The sequence below is a fragment of the Mustelus asterias genome, chromosome 15, assembly GCF_964213995.1.
Source record: "Mustelus asterias chromosome 15, sMusAst1.hap1.1, whole genome shotgun sequence".
Classification (NCBI taxonomy): Eukaryota; Metazoa; Chordata; class Chondrichthyes; order Carcharhiniformes; family Triakidae; genus Mustelus; species Mustelus asterias.
Window position 1 is genome coordinate 101,978,997 of NC_135815.1, and position 15,826 is coordinate 101,994,822.

The 15,826-nt window shown below is 43.5% G+C and overlaps 1 protein-coding gene across 3 annotated transcripts in view; it reads left to right on the top strand.

Annotated features, from left to right (window-relative positions):
* vps54 (VPS54 subunit of GARP complex) overlaps positions 1-15,826 on the top strand; it is an 86,494-nt gene that overhangs the window by 42,641 nt on the left and 28,027 nt on the right. For 2 of the 3 annotated variants that reach the window (XM_078230433.1, XM_078230435.1), the window contains exons 14-16: positions 6,337-6,518; positions 9,605-9,717; positions 10,085-10,148. In XM_078230433.1, coding sequence (XP_078086559.1) covers positions 6,337-6,518; positions 9,605-9,717; positions 10,085-10,148 — 359 coding nt within the window. The remainder of the gene's footprint in view (positions 1-6,336; positions 6,519-9,604; positions 9,718-10,084; positions 10,149-15,826) is intronic. The other variant, XM_078230434.1, reaches the window with a different exon arrangement.

The window sequence follows — 15,826 nt, forward strand, 5'->3', positions numbered from 1 at the left end:
AAGTTATCTCCAATTGCAACGGGATCTTGATCAATTGGGCCAGTGGGCTGACGAATGGCAGATGGAGTTTAATTTAGACAAATGCGAGATGATGCATTTTGGTAGATTGAACCAGGGCAGGACTTACTCAGTTAATGGTAGGGCGTTGGGGAGAGTTACAGAACAAAGAGACCTAGGAGTACATGTTCATAGCTCCTTGAAAGTGGAGTCACAGGTGGACAGAGTGGTGAAGAAGGCATTCGGCATGCTTGGTTTCATCGGTCAGAACATTAAATACAGGAGTTGCGAAGTCTTGTTGAAGTTGTACAAGCCATTGGTAAGGCCACACTTGGAATACTGTGTGCAATTCTGGTCACCCTATTATAGAAAGGATATTATTAAACTAGAAAGAGTGCAGAAGAGATTTACTAGGATGCTACTGGGACTTGATGGATTGAGTTATAAGGAGAGGCTGAATAGACTGGGACTTTTTTCTCTGGAGCGTAGGAGGCTGAGGGGTGACCTTATAGAGGTCTATAAAATAATGAGGGGCATAGACAAGGTAGATAGTCAATATCTTTTCCCAAAGGTAGGGGAGTCTAAAACTAGAGGGCATAGGTTTAAGGTGAGAGGGGAGAGATACAAGAGTGTCCAGAGGGGCAATTTTTTCACACAGAGGGTGGTGAGTGTCTGGAACAAGCTGCCAGAGGTAGTAGTAGAGGCGGGTACAATTTTATCTTTTAAAAAGCATTTAGATAGTTACATGGGTATGATGGGTATAGAGGGATATGGGCCAAATGCGGGCAATTGGAATTAGCTTAGGGGTTTTTTTTTAAAAAAGGCGGCATGCTGCTTCCATGCTGTAAACCTCTATGACATTCCACCAAAATGATTCTGCAATTAGTAGCCATAAAAAGATTTCTTGTTGCTATGGCGGTAACAATGCAGATTTCATCTGAGGAGAGAATATTGAGCGTTGTCTTAGTGTGAATTCTCAGCTGATTAGGTAAGTAACCTCCCAGAAACCTGCGTATCCAGTGTAAATGTCTGTGCCTCCGCACGCTTTGCATTCTCTTCCAGGAGCCTGCATCCTGCTACATGCTTGTTTTTGCCTGGGCTTATCTTCTGGCCCTATCCGTGCTGTCTCTCGATTATAGATTACATTGATATCCAGTAGCCAGCCCTGTTGGCTACATGCCCTACACTACAAACCTCAAACTGATTCCTGTGTTAATGCCGAAACCTCGCTGTGCCAACTTCCTTCTAGATCAATCTGACCTATATCTTACCCTGCCAGCTTTTGCCTAAATAAAAGTTTATAAACTTCAGACCTTCTTATTCATAATTTTCCTTCAAACCCGAGTAATAAAATTCTGTTTTATGAATGATCTGTTTCAAATCTTTGTGACCTTAGATAAATGTAAATGCAACTTGTGTAACCACTGGGATATATTGGCAAATAAAGAGACATCTTCACAGGTCATATGACAAGCTGGGACGGCTGCTGAAAAGCACATGTCGCCAGTGTCTCTATAGATAGAGGCAGAGTTCAAAAGTAAGGAAGCTCTGCTAACCCTTTATAAACCTTCATAAAACACTGATTAAATATAAAAGCCCAATTCTGGGCACCACACTTTAGGACGGGTGCCAAAGTTCCATGGAGAGAGGGGCAGAGACGGGTTTACCAGAATGGTCCCAGGGATTAGGGCCTTCAGTCCTGTGGTGAGAAGAGAAACTGGGATTGCTCTCCTTGTAGCGACTGGGGGATTTAATAGAGGTGTCAAAAATAGAGCTTCCAGTGGAGTAAATGAAGAGAAACTGTTTCCGTTGTAAGAGGACGCAGACTTAATGTAATTGGCGGAAGAATTGGAGAGGACGTTATCTGACAGTAAGCTGTTCTGATCTGCAGTGTGATGCCTTAAAGGGCCATGGGAACAAATCCCATGGTAACTGCCAAAAGAGAATTGGATAAATACCTGAAGGGGAAAATATTGCAGGGCTATAGGGAAAGAGTGGGAGAAATGCCAGCACAAACTCATGAGGCCGAATGGCCTGCTGTGCTTCCTGGTTGTGTACATTGTATTATTCTCTGCAGCAGTCATCCATTACTCAGCTGTGTCGGCATTCTGCTCTCTCGGTAAAAGCTGCTGTTGTTTGGGGAGGTGACCATTTTGTTTTGAAAATTACCTTGGAAAAATTTGTTCATGCTTCAACTTGTCCTGGATGTGCCTCTTGTGTGGAAGTCCAAATTCCAATCATATTCCCCAGTCATAAAAATGATTTCCCCAATGGTTACTTTCTGCACTCATTTTCCAGGCAAGCGGTGTGGGGGCGGGGAGTGTATGAGACTTGCAAACGGGAAAGCCTGCCGCTCTGTGACTGCCCAGTTCTGATGTAAATTATAAGATTCTGGCAGTCGTACAAATGTGTATGAGGGAAGTGTGGCACGCTATCTTCCTGTTTCTGTTGAATGAACTGATGGGTTCCTAAGCTGCATGAATTCCAGTTGTAGAATGGAAAAATATTGCTGGAGGCATTTCTAGAACTGTATTGGGAAGCTTAATTTTCCAGTAATTTGTGCAGCTTTTTCAGCATTCTGACAAGCCCATTTATTCCCTTTTCTGATCTCTTAAATTTTATTGTCCCAAGGACATAAGATGCTTTGGAACTGCCAGCATCTGCCCTTGTAATTATCTTGTTAAAGTTATCCCAGAGATTTCTAACAGATTATTGCACAAGTCTACTTTACAGAAGGATAAGTTAACAAACCCGTTCCAAAGCTCATCATGTGCACACTGGTGTCTGTTGTACAAAATCTTCAAAGGGAGATTTTAAAAAATAAAAATGCATTTAAATAAAGTAACAAGGACTGCAATCTGAATATTATAGTTAGGATTCTAAAAACTTCATTCTTTAGTTTCTAACTATTTGACCTTTTCAGATGTTGGTCAAGATTGTATTTTTCAAACTGAACTAGTAATCTAAAGTTTTAAAGTTTGTTTACTAGTGCCACAAGTAGGCTTACATTAACACTGCTATGAAGTTACTGTGAAAATCCCCTAGTCGCCACACTCCAGCGCCTGTTCGGGTACACTGAGGGGGAATTTAGCATGGCCAATACACCCTAACCAGCACGTCTTTCGGACTGTGGGAGGAAATCAGAGCACCCAGAAGAAACCCACTGGGAGAACGTGCAGACTCCACACAGACAGTGACCCAAGCCGGGAATCGAACCTGGTCCCCGGCGCTGTGAGGCAGCAATGTTAACCACTATGCCACCCACTGTCACTTGGAATGCTATATGTGGGCTTTCCTGTAGAGGTCCAGTTTCAAACCAATGTGTTCAAATCTGGTTATGTTCACTGAATTTTTTTGTAAACCGTATTGTAACACAAGGCAATGGACTCTGCAGAATGCTGAATGTCTGGGCTGGTAGAAACTGAAAGTAAGCAGCAGGAATATCACAGAAACATGCTTCTGCTGTCTCTCAATTCTGGAGCACTGATGATCAAAGTCCTGCAGGAAGTCTGATCAAAGCATTACTTCCTTTTAAATGTTGAAACTTTGTGCTCATCTGTTGCTGAGGAGGTGGAAAAAGTTTGTGCGACAGGTGCCTTTTGTCAGAATCAGAATTTTGATGGACCAGATAGATTTCATGGTCTCGAATTTCCTGGAAGGTTTTGGTGCAACTCAGGGGTGACATTACACTGCAACTTTCCTCAATGGATTATCCCTACCTCCATGCAAGAGACCAAGTCATCCAAGTTTTCTGAATCTATGTGACGAATACGCTTGAGTCTTACGTAACTAAAGTGCTGTCAGTCTTGGTGTATCTGAAAATTTTCAGGCATCCACCGGTACATTTCCAGCTGTTCTGAATTGGGTTGAGACACTAAGGTAGCAGCCAGTACCCCACTCCATGTTTACTCTTATCGATGGCCATGTATTTGAACTTGTTTGATTCTATTTATTAACAACCTGGGGTAGGCGCGAGAACTCTGCAACCAATTGCCAATGACCTCATTGATACACAAGCAGGTGTGAACTTGTGCAAGTGGAATCCAAGAAACTTGGGGCCATTAACTTCTCTAAAACTATTGATGTGGTTGTACCCTCGCTGTATGTGCTTGCCTTCTTACCTGTGGTTTGCTTACATATAATAATATCATCAATATGTGCAGAGTGTAGGTTGGGACCTTTTATAATGTGTTAAACTTTTTAGATTATGCTGTATACAGCTACGATAGGTGTGATGATGCTGAAATAATTGCCCTTTTGAAAATTAAATTCAGATTCTTCTTCCTCTCATTTCTTTCCTCTTTAATTGACTTACTGGAACGAACCTCATTTCCTTGAACTGTGTAAGTGCTGCTAATCTTAATTACATAATCTTTATGTATTGATAAGCTACTGTAAACAGTTATAAATGCAAAAATAACAAATGAACATCACTAAGGATTGTTAAATTACTTGCTAGATTTAAGTGACCGGGAAAATAGTGAATTTTTATGAATTTCACCCTCCAAAATAATCCGAATCAAGGTTGTCTTCTCCACAGGACCAGATCATGTTCCATCACTCAGTGGTAGGCTTGTTATAATCAAACATTGAGGGAATTGTATTGAAAATTTAGTGCTTTCCGTTTGAAAAATTCACCAGTTCCTGTGCAGTGTCAGTGACACCGGATGATGGTGTGATAATTAACAGACTCATTCACTCTATAGCTTTTATTGGCAAATGATTAAGTTTAAATTCTCTAATCTGTGATCCCATTGGCAGTGCCATTGTAATGCATTCAATCAGTGGTATTTCTGTTCTCTAGTTCATGTCAGGAATACACAGGAGCAAAGGGAGCTAAATAACATGCTGAGCAGAAAGATAATTATTTATTTATTTTATTTATTAGTGTCACAAGTAGGCTTACATTAACACTGCAATGAAGTTACTGTGAAAATCCCCTAGTCACCACACTCCGGCGCCTGTTCGGGTACACTGAGGGAGAATTTAGCACGGCCAATGCACCCTAACCAGCACGTCTTTCAGACTGTGGGAGGAAACCAGAGCACCCAGAGGACACCCATGCAGACATGGGGAGAACGTGCAGACTCCATACAGACAGTGACCCAAGCCGGGATTCGAATCCGGGTCCCTAGCGCTGTGAGGTCACAGTCCTAACCACTGTGCCACCCCATGGGGCAGGAATAATGGGGAACAAGAAAACAGATGGTAACATTTGATCTATTGTCCTCAGAAGTGAGCCAGTTAAATCTCGCCACATCCCATGTTCAAGGGCAGCACGGTGGCAGAGTGGTTAGCACTACTGCTTCACAACGCCAGGGACCCGGGTTCAATTCCTAGCTTGGGTCACTGTCTGTGTGGAGTTTGCATGTTCTCCCCGTGTCTGCATGGGTTTCCTCCGGGTGCTCCGGTTTCCTCCCACAGTCTGAAAGACGTGCTGGTTAGGGTGCATTGGCCGTGCTAAATTCTCCCTCAGTGTACCCGAACAGACGCCGGAGTGTGGCGACTAGGGGATTTTCACAGCAACTTCATTGCAGTGTTAATGTAAGCCTACTTGTGACACTAATAAATAAACTTTAACTTTTAGTTGGCATTGCTTAATTTGTGCTGAACTGTAGGGCTGCAGTAGGTAGGAACATGGCTGAAAATCTCCAAATTCATTTCATGTGGAGACTTGACTATTGTCAGGAGAAGGGGAGTTTCACTCCCCAGGACTTATCCACTGGCTATTCTACCATAAATTCATATTTACCTGGGTCCTCCCTATTTGTTCCTCCTCCTTAACTGAGTATTATTCATCACTTTTTTTTAGATAATCTACTTTCCATTCATCAATCTTTTTTTTCAGATTGCGAACTGGCAATGCTTGCCTCCTCCCATCCTCCCAGTGACTTGTTGGAATAACTACACTTCCATCTTTCTGGGCCCTTTAGTGTCATAGTAACAATCTTGTTTGTTTCAGTTTTTCCAGGTCACCTGCATGCATAACCAACAGGTAATGTATCACTGGCACCATCTTCAGTCCTTCGTCATCAATCAGCATGTTCTTGCTGATCTTTTCAGCCTTGTTGGTGCCTTGGCACTTGCCTCAGTTTCTTTGTTTAAGAAAACTGGGAAGGATTTAAACACAGCTGGACAGCATACTAACCCACTGCCCCGTGCAGTTCACTGTACAGGTTAGACTAAGCAAAGCAACACTCAGAACCAGGATGGTTGAATGGGAGCTCATTCAAGAGGGAGAGAGATAAATATTCACTTTAATTGTGTGGTAACGTGCTTGTACTTTATTGGTTTTTCATGTTGTTAACTTAGTTTGTTTTTACTCTTTCCTTTTTCAAGGATGGCTTCCTTGAAAAGCTGAACTCCTCGGAGTTTGTGGCACTGTCCCGAACCGTGGAAACCTTTGTCCAAGAAACAGAGAAGATTTGCAGCAGACGAAGTATGTCCCTTCGTGGAGCCCTGCAAAGTCAGGCCAATAAGTTCGTCAACCGGTTCCACGACGAGCGGAAGACAAAACTTGGGTAAACCCACAATCGGGGATGGAAATGCGGCTTGTAGCTGTTTGCTGCAGAGATTAAACTAGTTTTTGGACCTGACAGAAGCTAGGATAGCACTCCCCCCTTACAGTACATTCTTGTGTTTGTGGGAAGAAGGGGTGAACAGGCTAACTTATTGAGGCATGTTAGGTTGGATGGAGCAGGCAGCAGGTCACGAGGGAAAACAGCGGGGCCTCAAAGCATGATGGTCATCGAAAGCAAGAGAGCTTCAGATATTAGGTATCATGGGTAATAAGACAGATCAGGCTAATTTATGTGAAATAATCTGTCAAATTGAAGAATTACATTTCGCGTAAACTTGCACTCAAATTATTATCAAAACTCATTGAGACCTGTTTTAAATCCAAAATCCCAATCTGTATATGATTTTGAGTTTTTGAATTATTACCAATGTAAAAAACTCTCTGTATCCACGAGTATATCTCCTGTGGTGTTTCACAGAGGTGCAGAAACAGTGGCCAGGAGCCAGCAGGGTGAAGGGTTAGTGTCAAATAGCAGGAGGCCATTGAGCAAGTGGAGGTGGGACATGAGTAATGCCAAGGAGCACAGATGGCTGGCAAGTGAAGGAGAGTAACATGACTTGGGGTGTTGGTTATGATTCTGATATTGTGAATAATAACAGGTGACTATCATAAACTAATCCACAATGGAAGCCTTGTGTAATCACATTCTACGCAATCATACATTTGTCATCATTCTCATAAATCCTCATGTCAATTTTAAATGTGAAGAAATCAGATGTAAGGACTGTGATCATAGGCATCGGTCTAAATGTTAAATGAGAAGCTGCTGTGGAATCACAGAACCATACAGTGCAGAAGAGGCCCTTCGGCCCACCGAGTCTGCACAGACACGTGAGAAACACCTGACCTCCTATCTAATCCCACTTGCCAACACTTGGTCCATAGCCTTGAAAGTGCTCACCCAGATACTTTTTAAAGGAAATGGGGCAACCCGCTTCCACCGCCCTCCCAGGCAGCGCATTCCAGACTCATGGGAGTTAAGGTGATCTTATTGAAACATAAAAGGTTCCGAGAGGGCCTTGATAGATTCGATGCTGAGAGGATCTTTTCACTTGATGTAGAATCCAGAACTCGGTGGCACAATTTAAGAATAAGGGGCCTCCCATTTAAGACAGATGAGGAATTTGTTCTCTGAGGGATGTTAGTTTTTTGAATTCTATTTGACACTAACTCCTCATCCTGTCTAAAGCTGCCACCCTGCTGGCCCCTGTGTGATACACCACAGGAATTCTCTTCCCCAGAGAGCTGGAGAGACGGGGTCGGTGAATATATTCAGGGCTGTGTTTCATTTTTTATCGTTAATGAACCCAGGGTTATGGGGGAGCAGGAAGGAAATTGGAATTAGAATCAGATCAGTCATGCTCTTGTTGAATGTTGGAACAGGCCCAATGGGCTGAATGGCCTGTTCCTGCTCCTATTTCTTATGATTCTAAAAGAGGCCTGCGATGAAACCCAGCATTATTGAAGCAAATTACATAAGCTGGATACAAAGAAAGCAAAAAGATCAAAGGGTGTGAAGCAAAACTGGTAAAAGTTTAAAGAAATGGGAAAGGATTTTTTTTTTAAACAGGAAAGAATCATTAATAGAAAGGTGGGACCAATTAAATATATAAAAGGATGTCTTATGAACAATGAAGGAATGGCAGAGATATTAAATTAATACTTCGCCTTGATTTTTCACTGTGAAGCAGCACGGTAGCACAGTGGTTAGCACTGCTGCTTCACAGCTCCAGGGTCCCGGGTTTGATTCCCGGCTCAGGTCACTGTCTGCGTGGAGCTTGCACATTCTCCTCGTGTCTGCGTGGGTTTCCTCCGGGTGCTCCGGTTTCCTCCCACAGTCCAAAGATGTGCGGGTTAGGTTGATTGGCCACGCTAAAATTGCCCCTTAGTGTCCTGGGATGCGTAGGTTGGAGGGATTAGCGGGTAAATATGTGGGGGTAGGGCCTGGGTGGGATTGTGGTCGGTGCAGACTCGATGGGCCGAATGGCCTCCTTCCGCACTGTAGGGTTTCTATGATTTCTATGATTTTAGGAGACGCCTGTAATGGTGGGTGTGAAAGTGAAGAGGAAGTGTCCAGGAATGCTATAGATCAGGAATTTGTGCGGGGGAGGGGGAGAAAGACCGCTGTCACTCGTGGGCAACGCCCTGGAACTTGGTGGCAAACATTCTAAAATTGCAGGAGCTACAGAAGAAAGCAGAGCTTCTGACAACAACCTTTCATATTAAATATTCACAATCATTGTCTGTTGTTGTTTCATGTGAAGGTTATCCTGTGTCACCATGGTTACCACTGCTGCCTCACAGCGCCAGGGTCCCGGGTTCGAGTCCCGGGGCCACGGTGCCACAGTGGGTTAGCGCTGCTGCCTCACAGCGCCAGGGACCCGGGTTCGATTCCCGGGGGCACGGTGCCACCATGGTTAGCACTGCTGCCTCACAGTGCCAGGGACCCGGGTTCGATTCCCGGGGGCACGGTGCCACCATGGTTAGCACTGCTGCTTCACAGCGCCAGGGACCCGGGTTCGATTCCCGGGGGCACGGTGGCACAGTGGTTAGCACTGCTGTCTCACAGCGCCAGGGACCCGGGTTCGATTCCCGGGGGCACGGTGGCACAGTGGTTCGCACTGCTGCCTCACAGCGCCAGGGACCCGGGTTCGATTCCCAGCCTGGTTCACTGTCTGTGTGGAGTTTGCATGTTCTCCCCGTGTCTGCGTGGGTTTCCTCCAGGTGCTCCAGTTTCCTCCCACAGTCCAAAGATGTGCAGGTTAGGTGGATTGGCCATGCTAAATTGCTCCTTAGATGTCAGCGGGATTAGCAGGGTAAATGCATGGGGTTATGGGGATAGGGGCCTGGGTGGGATTGCGGTCAGCAGAGACTCGATGGGAGAATGGCCTCCTTCTGTACTGTAGGAATTGTATGATTATCCAAGGAAGCTATAAAAGTATTTTCTTTCTAAGTAGTCGTATTTGTATATAATTATAAAAATGATATTGCATGTGGACCCTGATGCCAGTTTTTGTTTTGCTGTAGTCTTCTGTTGGATAATGAACGTTGGAAACAAGCTGAGGTTCCAGCTGAGTTTCAGGACTTGGTCAATTCCATTGAGGATGGAGTGATTGCTTTACCCGAGAAAAAGACCTCAGGTCAATTCTTTACACATTTTCAAAAGACTAATAAATAAATCAACTTTTTATCAGATTTTACTTGTTAGAGGAAATGTTTTTATTCCATTACTAAGCATGGAATAAAGTTTTACAATTGGAAAGCAATATGTTTAAACAGTTTAAATGCTGAATGTCTGTTATTCAGCATGTGGAAATCTTCAGAGTCTGAGCCACCCACACTGGAGAAAGATACTAACTCTCTTCCTATCTGATTTCATTCATGCTTTATCGATTTTGCATGATCTTCACTAATCAAGATGTTAATCAAATCGCGAGAATTTAAGATTTGTGAATGCAGCAGAAATGACATTTTCACTGTGTTAAAAGAGATTTGTTTATTCTCTAGTTCCACAAGAACGAAAGCCAGCCGATTTCTTGTCTGTCGATGGACAGAAATACGCTGTAGTTGGGTAAGCTGGTACCTGTTATATAACAGACTTTCTGTCAAATCTCTTGTCTTGGGCTCTGATTTTAATAAGTCGGACAAACTTCACAAGAACCCAAACGTTTGAATATGTTGTGAGTGGGTTAATCTGCTATGATTCAGTTATGATGTGGAGATGCCGGCGTTGGACTGGGGTAAACACAGTAAGAAGTCTAAAACACCAGGTTAAAGTCCAACAGGTTTATTTGGTAGCAAAAGCCACTAGCTTTCGGAACAGGCTGTTCCTTCATCAGGTGGGTGGGAGTTCTGATCACAAACAGGGCACAAAGACACAAACTCAATTTACGTGAATAATGATTGGAATGCGAGTTTTTACAGGTAATCAAGTCTTAAAGGTACAGACAATGTAAGTGGAGAGAGCATTAAGCACAGGTTAAAGAGATGTGTATTGTCTCCAGACAGGACAGCTAGTGAGATTTTGCACATCCAGGCAGGTTGTGGGGGTTACAGATAGTGTGACATGAACCCAATATCCCGGTTGAGGCCGTCCTCATGTGTGCGGAACTTGGCTATCAGTCTCTGCTCAGCGACTCTGTGCTGTCGTGTGTCGTGAAGGCCGCCTTGGAGAACGCTTACCCGAAGATCAGAGGCTGAATGCCCGTGACTGCTGAAGTGCTCCCCAACAGGAAGAGAACAGTCTTGCCTGGTGATTGTCGAGCGGTGTTCATTCATCAGTTGTCCATGTCCTGAGGCATGGTACATTGGGGAGACCATGCAGACGCTACGAAAACGGATGAATGAACACCGCTCGACAATCACCAGGCAAGAGTGTTCTCTTCCTGTTGGGGAGCACTTCAGCGGTCACGGGCATTCAGCCTCTGATCTTCGGGTAAGCGTTCTCCAAGGCGGCCTTCACGACACACGACAGCACAGAGTCGCTGAGCAGAGACTGATAGCCAGGTTCCGCACACACGAGGACGGCCTCAACCGGGATATTGGGTTCACGTCACACTATCTGTAACCCCCACAACTTGCCTGGATGTGCAAAATCTCACTAGCTGTCCTGTCTGGAGACAATACACATCTCTTTAACCTGTGCTTAATGCTCCCTCCACTCATTGTCTGTACCTTTAAGACTTGATTAGCTGTAAAGACTCACATTCCAATCATTATTCATGTAAATTGAGTTTGTGTCTTTGTGCCCCGTTTATGATCAGAACTCCCACCCACCTGACGAAGGAACGGCCTGTTCCGAAAGCTAGTGGCTTTTGCGACCAAATAAACCTGTTGGACTTTAACCTGGTGTTGCTAGACTTCTTACTATGATTCAGTTAGCCAGATGTATTACATAAAGCTTTGGAAAATGGTGCCCAGCCCATTCCCCTGTGTCCTCATACTAAATGGACTGCCAAAAGACTCAAATGAGTTGGTTTATTTGTTAGGATAGTACGCAGAGACGGTGAGCTACAGTAAGGACACGGTTGTGCAGTGCTTAAAACATACAATTAAATCTATCAACAAGTGGTTAAAATACTTCCTTTAGAATATATACAGCTTTGTACACTGGCTGAAGGTCCTTTGAAAACTTTCCAATGTGAGGTCACATTGGGTGATGTAATTCTTATGTCAAGCTTGAATTTGACTTCCTAGTGTAGGGAAAAGAATAAAGATCTTCATTTATTCCAAACTAAAAGCTTTTATTTACAATCAAGTAAAAAGACACAACGGAGCATTCAGTATGACCAGTGACTTATGTAGGTCATGAACATCTATTGTTATACTTGCTAATGTTTGATTAACACTGGGTCATGGCCCCTGCATCGTAACTCATTTACAGATCTAACAACTTGTGTGTTTGATTACGGAGCTGCAGTCTCTGCTTTGAAATTTGATGGCGGAAAAATCAGCGAGCAATATAATATTGATCAATTTACAATTTAACATCATTACATAAAACACAGGTTTTTACATTGGACAGACTGGAAATGTTGCTTCTCCACAGTATTCACTATGGATATCAAAGTATTAAGCAAAACAGTTTTTCACATTAATAAACTGTCAAGGACGTCCACTGCGTACATTCAAGTTGCCTCGAATCATTTTTTCTTAAGTTGTCCACAATGAACCAAGCACAGATGGAGCAAACTCATTTCCAATAACTAAAGATACATGCTGGGTATTAAAGTACTCTGGATGAGAGGCCAGTCACACCAGGTGGAATGAGCTGCTGTAGCTTCCAGGCAGACCAAAGATCCACAAAAAAAAATATGGCATGAGAGGATTACTTTAAATACATAAAAAATATATTTAACTAGGTGAATTAATGCAGCACTAAAATGTATTACTGTATCACCTGATAGGTTCCTACAATCCTTGCATATCATTCAAACTATTGTCATTTTTGTGTTATATAGTAATGGTTGAAGCAGGTAATCCAGTAACTAACTAAGCATTAACAGGGTAGCATTGCACCAAGAATTGATCATATATGAAGGAAAAACTCCCCCAGCAATTCCTTGCTGAGTAACTTTCCAATTTCACCAGAGGTGTTTGTGATGTTACGGTGGGACAATCCAAGGAACAGGTAGGAAGCTGAGAGATCACCAAGCTACTCACTGGCAATGAAATGGGAAACCCGAGAAAGTTGATTGGGAGAAACTTCACAGGGTTTCAGAGTGAACGGAGTGCAGAGCCATGTGCAGAGACAGTCCCATCTTCACATTTCTTCACAATGCTGATTGCAATCTCTTGTGATAGCTAAATCACCCATGGGTGAGGGGGAAGACACTGCATCTCCTCATTGGCTCAGAAGAAGCACAGCATGATGCACACAAGCAAGTGGAATAACTTTGGTGTCAAATAGGGTGTAGAAGGCTGAAAAGTTTAGCTTTAAAAAGAAAATCTTTTGGAAGGGTAGAGTGATATACTTCAACCTCTGGAACCTGGGTTTGACCTGCAACCTCAACTGATAAAGTGAAGACTCCGCTTACATTTGTAGCTTAACCTCGGAAATTGCCATCAGAGTTTTTATGTATTTAAAGTAATCCTCTCATGCCATATTTAATGTGGATCTTTGGTCTGCCTGGAAGCGACAGCAGCTCATTCCACCTGGTGTGACTGACCTCTCATCCAGAGTACTTTAATACCTAGCATGTATCTTTAGTTATTGGAAATGAGTTTGCTCCATCTGTGCTTGGTTCATTGTGGACAACTTGAGAAAAAATGATTCGAGGCAACTTGAATGTACGCAGTGGACGTCCTTGACAGTTTATTAAATCTTATGCTGATGGAATGGTTTGTTTGCTACATTGTTCAATAATATTTAGCCTCCACTAACTATTCCTCTGAGGTTTCGGCGCAGAATTCAAACCATGCGGGAGATTGGGGAAGGCATTTGTTTTTCTGTTTGGACCTATATCCTATTTGGAAGAGAAGGTGTTACAGGCTAATAGGCTGGAGGAAATAGTTGTTCAGAGGGAGGATGTACTGGCAGTTTTGAATAAACTGAAGGTCGATAAGTCCCCTGGGCCTGATGAAATATATCCTAGGATTCTTTGGGAGGCAAGGAATGAGATTGCAGAGCCTTTGGCTTTGATCTTTGGGTCCTCACTGTCCACGGGGATGGTGCCAGAGGACTGGAGAGTGGCGAATGTTGTTCCTGTGTTTAAGAAAGGGAATAGAAATGACCCTGGTAATTATAGACCGATTAGTCTTACTTCGGTGGTTGGTAAATTGATGGTAAAGGTCCTTAGGGATGGGATTTACGACCATTTAGAAAGATGCGGATTAATCCGGGATGGTCAGCACGGATTCGTGAAGGGCAAGTCGTGCCTCACAAATTTGATTGAATTTTTTGAGGAGGTAACTAAGTGTGTTGATGAAGGTAGGGCAGTTGATGTCATATACATGGATTTTAGTAAGGCATTTGATAAGGTCCCCCATGGTCGGCTTATGATGAAAGTAAGGAGGTGTGGGATAGAGGGAAAGTTGGCCGATTGGATAGGTAACTGGCTATCTGATCGAAGACAGAGGGTGGTGGTGGATGGAAAATTTTCGGACTGGAGGCAGGTTGCTAGCGGAGTGCCACAGGGATCGGTGCTTGGTCCTCTGCTCTTTGTGATTTTTATTAATGACTTAGAGGAGGGGGCTGAAGGGTGGATCAGTAAATTTGCTGATGACACCAAGATTGGTGGAGTAGTGGATGAGGTGGAGGGCTGTTGTAGGCTGCAAAGAGACATAGATAGGATGCAAAGCTGGGCTGAAAAATGGCAAATGGAGTTTAACCCTGATAAATGTGAGGTGATTCATTTTGTTAGGACTAATTTAAATGTGGATTACAGGGTCAAAGGTAGGGTTCTGAAGACTGGAGGAACAGAGAGATCTTGGGGTCCATATCCACAGATCTCTAAAGGTTGCCACTCAAGTGGATAGAGCTGTGAAGAAGGCCTATAGTGTGTTAGCTTTTATTAACAGGGGATTGGAGTTTAAGAGCCGTGGGGTTATGCTGCAACTGTACAGGACCTTGGTGAGACCACATTTGGAATATTGCGTGCAGTTCTGGTCACCTCACTATAAGAAGGATGTGGAAGCGCTGGAAAGAGTGCAGAGGAGATTTACCAGGATGCTGCCTGGTTTGGAGGGTAGGTCTTATGAGGAAAGGTTGAGGGAGCTAGGGCTGTTCTCTCTGGAGCGGAGGAGGCTGAGGGGAGACTTAATAGAGGTTTATAAAATGATGAAGGGGATAGATAGAGTGAAAGTTCAAAGACTATTTCCTCGGGTGGATGGAGCTATTACAAGGGGGCATAACTATAGGGTTCATGGTGGGAGATATAGGAAGGATGTCCGAGGTAGGTTCTTTACGCAGAGAGTGGTTGGGGTATGGAATGGACTGCCTGCAGTGATAGTGGAGTCAGACACTTTAGGAACATTTAAGCGGTTATTGGATAGGCACATGGAGCACACCAGGATGATAGGGAGTGGGATAGCTTGATCTTGGTTTCAGACAAAGCTTGGCACAACATCGTGGGCCGAAGGGCCTGTTCTGTGCTGTACTGTTCTATGTTCTATTCCGTTTCATGCATGTTCAGCCCAAAGGCAGCCCCTTGGTTTATTATCTGCTGATGCTCCATCTGGAGCCACATTCCCCAGCAGTTCGTTTCACAGTTGTGGTTTGACATTGCCTTCCGCAGTCAGGGGCAGTGTGGGGAGGAAGGTCCCAAGTCCCCCTGAGCTGGAGTGGAATTGAAGGCAGTGTTAGCATCATTCCAAACCCCACATGAACCATTCAATCAACTGAACTAACCAACCTCTGTCAGGACCTGTAGACGATGCAAATATCTCTTACTAGCATGTTTTTTTCACTTTACCACACTCCAATAGAAATGTTTGCTGCAACAATAGCAATGTCTATTGTGTAGCTCAAACTATCATTTAGAAATTTGTATGCATGTATCAATATTTATTTACCAGGAATCTCCCCCACAGAGAAAACTTTAATGGCCCAAATCCGATCACTGTTCAGTTGAGAGCTTTGACATTAGTTAACTTATTTTGGACCTGTTAAGGTGCCCACAGTCTGTAGAAATAAACTATATAAAAAGCACTTGGCACAATATAAAGATGGGAGTAAGAGTAAGTTTAATTGCAAAAATATTTAATCCTCTGTGCTGATTAGAATATTTCTTTATTTACTAATGTGTTATC